This window comes from Aythya marila (genome assembly GCF_965140915.1).
Source record: "Aythya marila genome assembly, contig: HAP1_HAP1_SCAFFOLD_76, whole genome shotgun sequence".
NCBI lineage: Eukaryota > Metazoa > Chordata > Aves > Anseriformes > Anatidae > Aythya > Aythya marila.
In genome coordinates this window covers 5,586-14,077 of record NW_028137017.1, presented here as the reverse complement: position 1 = coordinate 14,077, position 8,492 = coordinate 5,586, and the positions used below count along the sequence as shown (strand labels likewise).

Here is an 8,492-nt window from a genome sequence, read left to right as displayed (position 1 = left end):
GGGGGGGGCACAGGGATGGGGGGGGGACATGGGGGGGCATGGGGGGGCGAGGGGACACAGGGGGAGGTTGGGGGGGGGTGGAGGTGATTTTTGGGCATGGGGGGGGTCTGGGGGGGGGGGGGGTCTGATCACTGTGCCTCCCCCCCCAAATTATCTCCCCCCCCCCCCCAGGCACAGCGCGCCGCGACGCCCCCCCCCTCCTACCCGTGGGACCCCGGCGGCCGGCGGTGAGATTTATGGGGGGGGGGGGGTGAAAAAAAATAGGAGGGGGGATTTGGGTGAAAAACGAGCGATTTTGGCTAATTTTTTTTTGGGGGTGGGGGGGCAGAACCTGGTGCCGCTGACCAAGGCCATGGAGTACTCGTCCTCCAGCGAGGAGGGGACAGCAGCGAGGACGAGGGGGGGGACACCGAGGGTGGCAGGTGGGACACCCCCGGGGGGGGGGCTTGGGGACAGTTTGGGGACAATTTGGGACAGTTTGGGGCAGTTTGGGGGCGGTTTGGGGTGTTTTGGGGGTGGTTTGGGGCAGTTTGGGGAGCTTGGGGACACTTGGGGACACTTTGGGGACACTTTGGGGGTGGTTTGGGGACCTTGGGGACCTTGGGGACACCTTGGGGACACTTGGGGACACTTTGGGGACACTTTGGTGACACTTGGGGACACTTGGGGACAATTTGGGGGTGCTTTGGGGCAGTTTGGGGACCTTGGGGACACTTTGGGGACACTTTGGGACAGTTTGGGGATGTTTTGGGGCAGTTTGGGGACCTTGGGGACACCCTGGGGACACTTTGGGGACACTTGGGGACACTTTGGGGGACACTTGGGGACAATTTGGGGGTGCTTTGGGGGCAGCTTGGGGACCTTGGGGACACTTTGGGGATGTTTTGGGGATGTTTTGGGGGCATTTGGGGACCTTGGGGACACCTTGGGGACACTTTGGGGACACTTGGGGACACTTGGGGACACCTTGGGGACACTTGGGGACAATTTGGGGGTGCTTTGGGGACAGTTTGGGGACCTTGGGGACACTTTGGGGGGGCTTTGGTGGGATTTTGGGGACACTTTGGGGACCTTGGGGACACCCTGGGCCATGGGGACACTTGGGGACACCTTGGGGACACTTTGGTGACCCCCCCTTTTTTTTTGTCCCCCCCCCCAGACCCAACGACGGCGCCACCGCCCCCGTGGGCACCCTGCTGCTGCGCCACGACCCCCCCACGGGGGGGGGCCCCCCGCCCCCCCCAGAGGTACGGTGACACCGGGGGGGGGGACACAGGGGGACGTCACCCCCCCCAATGTCCCTTTTGTGTCCCCCCCCCAAAAAAAAATAAAGGACGCCCCCCCCCCCCGGTGCCACCAACCTCCCCGACCTCCTGCAGCCCGGCCGCGACCCCCCCGGGGACCCCCCCAGCGACGTGAGTTGGGGACAAATTGGGGGATTTTGGGTTTCTGGGGACACCGGGGGGGGGTTGGGGACACCGTGGGGGGGGGTCCCCAAATTTTTTTTGGGGGGGGGGTCCCGGTGACATCGGGTGTCCCCCCCCCCCCCCAGTACCAGGCGAGGGGGCTGGTGAAGGCGCCCCCCCCCCGCGGCATCTTCGTGGACCTGGGGCTCTACCAGGGGGGGGACGGCGGCCCCAGCGCTGGTGAGAGGCACCCTTGGGTGCTCCCCCCCCCCCCCCCCCCACCCCGTGTCACCTTGGGTGGCCCCCCCGTGTCCCCTTGGGTGGCCCATGGCCCTTGGGTGGCCCCCCCGTGTCCCCTTTGGGTGCCACCCTTGGGTGGCCCCATCCCTGTTGGGTGTCACCCTTGGGTGGCCCTGTCCCCTTTGGGTGGCACCCTTGGGTGCCCCGTCTCCCTTGGGTGCCCCCCCCGTGTCCCCTTGGGTGGCCCTGTCCCCTTTGGGTGTCACCCTTGGGTGCCCCATCTCCCTTGGGTGCCCCCCCCGTGTCCCCTTTGGGTGTCACCCTTGGGTGGCCCATGAGTGTCACCCTTGGGTGTCCCCCGTGTCCCTTTGGGTGGCCCTTGGGTGGCCCACCTCCCTTGGGTGCCCCCCCCCGTGTCCCCTTTGGGTGGCCCTGTCCCCTTTGGGTGCCCCCCTTGGGTGTCCCATCCCCTTTGGGTGTCCCATGGGTGCCCCCCCCGGGTGTCCTGTCACCCTTGGGTGTCCCCATCCTCTTAGGGTGTCCCATGGGTGCCCCCCCCTTGGGTGTCCCATCCCCCTTTGGGTGTCCCATGTCCCTTGGGTGTCCCCTCGGGTGTCCCACCCCCCTTGGGTGTCCCATGGGTGCCCCCCCCTTGGGTGTCCCATCCCCCTTTGGGTGTCCCATCTCCCTTGGGTGTCCCCTCGGGTGTCCTTGTCCCCTTAGGGTGTCCCATGGGTGCCCCCCCCGGGTGTCCTGTCACCCTTGGGTGTCCCCATCCTCTTAGGGTGTCCCATGGGTGCCCCCCCTTGGGTGTCCCACCCCCCTTGGGTGCCCCCCTCTCCCTTGGGTGCCCCCCTTGGGTGTCCTTGTCCCCTTTGGGTGTCCCATGGGTGCCCCCCCCCTTGGGTGCCCCCATCCCCTTTGGGTGCCCCCCTCTCCCTTGGGTGCCCCCCTTGGGTGTCCCTGTCCCCATTGGGTGTCCCCTTTGGGTGTCACCCTTGGGTGTCCCATGTCCCGTGGGTGTCCCATGGGTGCCCCCCCTGGGTGTCCTGTCACCCTTGGGTGTCCCCATCCTCTTAGGGTGTCCCATGGGTGCCCCCCCTTGGGTGTCCCACCCCCCTTGGGTGCCCCCCTCTCCCTTGGGTGCCCCCCTTGGGTGTCCTTGTCCCCTTTGGGTGTCCCATGGGTGCCCCCCCTTGGCTGCCCCCCCCCTTGGGTGCCCCCATCCCCTTTGGCTGCCCCCCTTTGGGTGTCACCCTTGGGTGCCCCCCCCTCGGGTATCCCATGGGTGCCCCCCCCCCCTCAACTAACCCCCCCCTTCACCCTTGGGTGCCCCCCTCCCCCCCCGCAGACGCAGCCCGTCGCCGCGGGGGGGGGCGGGGGCAGCCCCCCCGCCAGGGGGCCGTGGTCAACGTCAACCCCCCCTCGGCGCGGGGGGGGGGCGCCGGGGGGGGGGGGGGGGGGGACCCAGGGGACCCCCAGCGACGCCCCCGAAATTCGCAAGTACAAAAAACGCTTCAGCTCCGAGATCCTCTGCGCCGCCCTGTGGGGTGAGTGGGACCCCCCCCCAAAAAAATGTCCCCAAATGTCCCCAAATGTCCCCAAATGTCCCCAAAATGTCCCCCCGTATCCCCCAATATCTCCAAATGTCTCCCAATGTCCCCAAATGTCCCCAAATGTCCCCAAACATCTCCAAAATGTCCCCAAATGACCCCAAAATGTCCACAAAATGTCCTCAAATGTCCCCAAAATGTCCCCAAAATGTCCCCAAATGTCCCCAAATGTCACCAAATGTCCCCAAAATGTCCCCAAATGTCCCCAAATGTCTCCAAAATGTCCCCAAATGTCACCCAATATCCCCCAATATCTCCAAATGTCTCCCAATGTCCCAAAAATGTCCCCAAATGTCACCAAATGTCACCAAAATGTCCCCAAACATCCCTAAAATGTCTCCAAACGTCGCCAAAATGTCCCCAAAATGTCCCCAAATGTCCCCAAATGTCCCCAAAATGTCCCCCCGTATCCCCTAATATCTCCAAATGTCCCCAAATGTCCCCAAACATCCCTAAAATGTCACCAAACATCCCCAAAATGTCCTTAAATGTCCCCAAAATGTCCCCAAATGACCCCAAATGTCCCCAAAATGTCCCCAAATGTCCCCAGATGTCCCCAAATGTCCCCCAAATGTCCCCAAATGTCACCAGGTGTCACCAAAATGACCCCAAATGTCCCCAAACATCCTTAAAATGTCCCCAAACATCTTCAAAATATCCCCAAATGACCCCAAAATGTCCACAAAATGTCCTCAAATGTCCCCAAATGTCCCCAAACATCCCTAAAATGTCTCCAAACATCTCCAAAATGTCCCCAAAATGTCCCCAAAATGTCCCCAAATGTCCTCAAATGTCACCAAAATGTCCCCAAATGTCCCTAAATGTCCCCAAATGTCCCCAAATGTCACCAAAATGTCACCAAAATGTCCCCAAACATCCTTAAAATGTTCCCAAACGTCTCCAAAATGTCCCCAAAATGTCACCCAATGTCCCCAAAATGTCCCCAAATGTCACCAAATGTCCCCCAAATGTCCCCAGATGTCACCAAAATGTCCCCAAATGTCCTCAAATGTCCTCAAATGTCCCCAAATGACCCCAAATGTCACCAAATGTCCTCCCATGTCCCTAAATGTCCCCAAATGCCCCCAAACGTCCCCCAAACGTCCTCAAACATCCCCAGTATCCCCCTCCATGTCCCCAAAATGTCCCCAAATCTTCCCCCCATGTCCCCAGATGTCCCCAAATGTCCCCCCCATACACCCAAATGTGCCCCCATGTCCCCAAACATCCCACAACATCCCCAAAACGTCCCCCAAACGTCCCCAAACACCTCCTGGTGTCCCAAATCTCCCCAAACATCCCCAAAACGTCCCCAAAATGTCCCCAAAATGTCCCCAAATGTCCCCAAATGTCACCAAAATGTCACCAAAATGTCCCCAAAATGTCACCCAATGTCTCCAAAATGTCCCCAATTGTCCTCAAATGTCACCAAAATGTCCCCAAATATCCCCAAATGCCCCCCCATGTCCCCAGATATCCCCTCCATGTCCCCAAAATGTCCCCAAACATCCCTAAAACGTCCCCAACCGTCCCCCAAACATCCCCAAACATCCCCAAAGGTCCCCAAATGTCCCCAAAAGTCCCCCAATGTCCCCAAAATGTCCCCAAATGACCCCAAATATCCACAAATGCCCCCCCATGTCCCCAAATATCCCCTCTATGTCCCCAAAATGTCCCCAAACATCCCTAAAACGTCCCCAACCGTCCCCCAAACATCCCCAAACATCCCCAAATGTCCCCAAATGTCCCCTAAATGTACCCAAATGTCCCCAAATGTCCCCTAAATGTACCCAAATGTCCCCAAAATGTCCCCAAACATCCCCAAATGTCCCCAAAATGTCCCCAAATGTCCCCAAAGGTCCCCCCCATGTTCCCAAATGCCCCCAAACATCCCCCAAACGTCCCCAAACGTCCCCAAACGTCCCCAAAACGTCCCCCAAACATCCCCAAACACCTCCTGGAGTCCCAAATCTCCCCAAACATCCCCAAACCGTCCCCAAAACATCCCCAAAATGTCCCCCCAAGGCGTCAACCTCCTGGTGGGGACGGAGACGGGGCTGCTCCTCCTGGACCGCTCGGGGCAGGGCAAGGTGTACGGGCTGATCGCGCGGCGCCGCTTCCAGCAGATGGACGTCCTGGAGGGGCTCAACCTCCTCACCACCATCTCGGGTAAGCCCCCAAAACCCCCCCCCTAAAACCCTACGACCCCCTCCAGACCTAAAAACGCCGTTTTTTGGGGTCTTTTTGGGGTTGCAGGGAAGAGGAACAAGCTGCGGGTTTATTACCTCTCCTGGCTGCGCAACAAAATCCTGCGCAACGACCCCGAGGTGGAGAAGAAGCAAGGCTGGACCACGGTGGGCGAGATGGAAGGCTGCGTCCACTACCGAGTCGGTGAGAAAAGACCCCAAAAAAAACCCCAGACTCTCCAATTTTGGCTTATTATTCTTTATTTCCCCCCAAAAAAAAAGTGAAATACGAGCGCATCAAATTCCTGGTCATCGCCCTGCGCTCCTCCGTCGAGGTCTACGCGTGGGCGCCCAAACCTTACCACAAGTTCATGGCCTTCAAGGTAATTTTTGGGGGAAAAAAAAACACTTTTAGGGGGTCGTTCCCAACCTGTCGGACCCCCCCTTTTTATTTTTGGCCCCCCCCAGTCTTTCGGGGACCTCCCCCACCGCCCGCTGCTGGTGGAGCTGACGGTGGAGGAAGGGCAACGCTTGAAGGTCATCTACGGCTCCGGCGCCGGCTTCCACGCCATCGACGTCGACTCGGGCAACACCTACGACGTCTACGTCCCCGTCCACGTGAGGGGGGGGACCCCAAAATTAATCGGGGGGGGGGCACCACAACCCACGGGGGGGGCCAAAAAACCCCCTTTGGGTCCCCCCCTCCAGCGCCCGCGGGTGCCAAGTTGGCGCGCCGTCGGCGTCTCGGCGCCGTCCCCGATTTTTGGCGCCCCCCCACTTTTAATTAATTTTTTTAATTTTTTTTTTTAATTTTTTTGTGCCCCCCCCCGGACAGATCCAGAGCCAGGTGACCCCCCACGCCATCATCTTCCTCCCCGAGACGGGGGGGCTGGAGATGCTGCTGTGCTACGAGGACGAAGGCGTCTACGTCAACACCTACGGGCGCATCACCAAGGACGTGGTGCTGCAGTGGGGCGAGCCCCCCACCTCCGTGGGTCCGTGTCCTTCGTGGGGGGGTTTTTTGGGACCCCCCCAGCCCGCTAATTATTTTTTTCCCCCCCCCAGCCTATATCTGCTCCAACCAGATCATGGGGTGGGGGGAGAAGGCCATCGAGATCCGCTCGGTGGAGACCGGGCACTTGGACGGGGTCTTCATGCACAAGCGGGCGCAGCGCCTCAAGTTCCTCTGCGAGCGCAACGACAAGGTGGGGGGGCACTTTTTTTTGGGTGGGGGGGCACTTTTTTTGGGTGGGGGGGCACCTAGGGGGGCGGGGGGGCACCCCTCTTGGGGGTGGAGGGGGAGGGTGACCCTTGAGCCCCCTCCCGGTGGTCCCCTGCCCGTGAGTCTTGGCTCTGTCTGTGAGCCCCCGGTGCTCCCTCGTGAGCTCTGACCCCCCCCCCCTCGTGACCCCTGACCCCCCCCCCCATGACCCTGAAACCCCCCCCATGACCCTTGACCCCTCTTGTGACCCCCTGATCCTCCCTCGTGACCTCTGACCCCCCCCTTGTGAACCCTGACCCTGGTTTGCGACTTCGACCCCCCCCATGACCCTTGGCTCCTCCTGTGACCCCTCATGACCCCTGACCCCCCCCTTGTGAGCCCTGACCCCCCCCATGACCCTTGACCCCTCTTGTGACCCCTGATCCTCCCTCATGACCTCTGACCCCCTTGTGACTCCTGACCCCCCTCATGACCCTGACCCCCCCATGACCCTCAACTCCTCCTGTGACCCCTCGTGACCTCTGACCCCCCCCTTGTGAGACCTGACCCCCCCCATGACCCTTGACCCCTCTTGTGACCCCCTGATCCTCCCTCATGACCCCCCCCTTGTGAGCCCTGACCCTGATTCATGACCCCTGACCCCCCCTTGTGAGCCCTGACCCCCCATGACCCTTGACCTCTCCTGTGACCCCTCTTGTGACCCCTGACCCCGACTCATGACCCCTGACCCCTTCTTGTGTCTCCCCTTGTGACCTCTGACCCCGACCCCCCCTTGTGACCCCCTCCCCATAACCCCTGACCCCTCGTGACCCCTGCCCCCTCATGACCCCTGACCCCTCCCCATGACCCCTGACCCCTCATGACCCCTCCCCATGACCCTCCCTTGTGACCCCTGACCCTTAACCCTGACTCATGACCCCTGCGCCCCCCCCTCGTGACCCCTGACCCCTCCCCATGACCCCTCATGACCCCTGACCTCTCCCCATAACCCATGACCCCTTGTGACCCCTGACCCCTCCCCATAACCCCTGACCCCTCATGACCCCTGACCCCTCCCCATAACCCCTGACCCCTCATGACCCCTGACCCCTCCCCATAACCCCTGACCCCTCATGACCCCTGACCCCTCCCCATAACCCCTGACCCTCATGACCCCTGACCCCTCCCCATAACCCCTGACCCCCCATGACCCCTCCCCATGACCCTCCCTTGTGACCCCTGACCCTTGACCCCTGCGCCCCCCCCTCGTGACCCCTGCCCCCTCGTGACCCCCGCCCCCTCCCCGTGACCCCCGCCCCCTGGTGACCCCTGACCCCCTCCCCGTGACCTTTAACCCCCCCGGTGACCCCGTGACCCCCCCCCCCAGGTGTTCTTCGCCTCGGTGCGGGCGGGGGGCAGCAGCCAGGTTTATTTCATGACCCTCAACCGCAACGGCGCCATCAGCTGGTGACGTCACCCCCGGCCCGGCCAATCAGCGCCCGCCGCCGCCGAGCTGGCCCCGCCCCCTCCCCACCTCGGGGGCGGGGCTTCTGCGGTTTCCAAGGCGACAGCACGTGATTGACAGGCAGGAGACCCGCCCCCTAAAGCCCCCCCCCCCACCTGCTATGGGGCTGTGCCCCCCAACCCAAATGCTGTGGGTCACCCCCCCGCTATGGGGCAGCCCCACCCCCCCCGCCATAGGGTGCCCCCCATACTATGGGGCAGACCCTGACGCTATGGGGCAGCCCCCCCGCTATGGGGCAGACCCCCCCCCCGCTATGGGGAGACCCCCCCGCTATGGGGCAGCCCCCCAAGCTGTGGGTTTTGCACCCCCCTGCTATGGGGC

The 8,492-nt window shown here is 62.1% G+C and overlaps 1 protein-coding gene and 1 long non-coding RNA gene across 2 annotated transcripts; both read left to right on the top strand.

The window, feature by feature from the left end:
• The first annotated feature begins 169 nt into the window (after positions 1-169).
• On the top strand, positions 170-1,278 carry LOC309891237. The gene is made up of 3 exons (XR_014319483.1): positions 170-227; positions 329-422; positions 1,160-1,278. It is a non-coding gene; the product is annotated as an uncharacterized lncRNA (long non-coding RNA).
• Positions 1,279-2,734: 1,456 nt separating this feature from the next.
• On the top strand, positions 2,735-8,252 carry LOC309891235 (misshapen-like kinase 1; the record flags this gene model as incomplete). Its single annotated transcript, XM_082785609.1, has 9 exons — positions 2,735-2,752; positions 2,998-3,196; positions 5,285-5,428; positions 5,516-5,650; positions 5,728-5,828; positions 5,914-6,063; positions 6,281-6,440; positions 6,511-6,650; positions 8,034-8,252. The coding sequence occupies 9 exons, from the start codon at positions 2,735-2,737 to the stop codon at positions 8,115-8,117; spliced, it is 1,131 nt and encodes a 376-aa protein (XP_082641735.1). The 3' UTR covers positions 8,118-8,252.
• Positions 8,253-8,492: the final 240 nt, after the last annotated feature.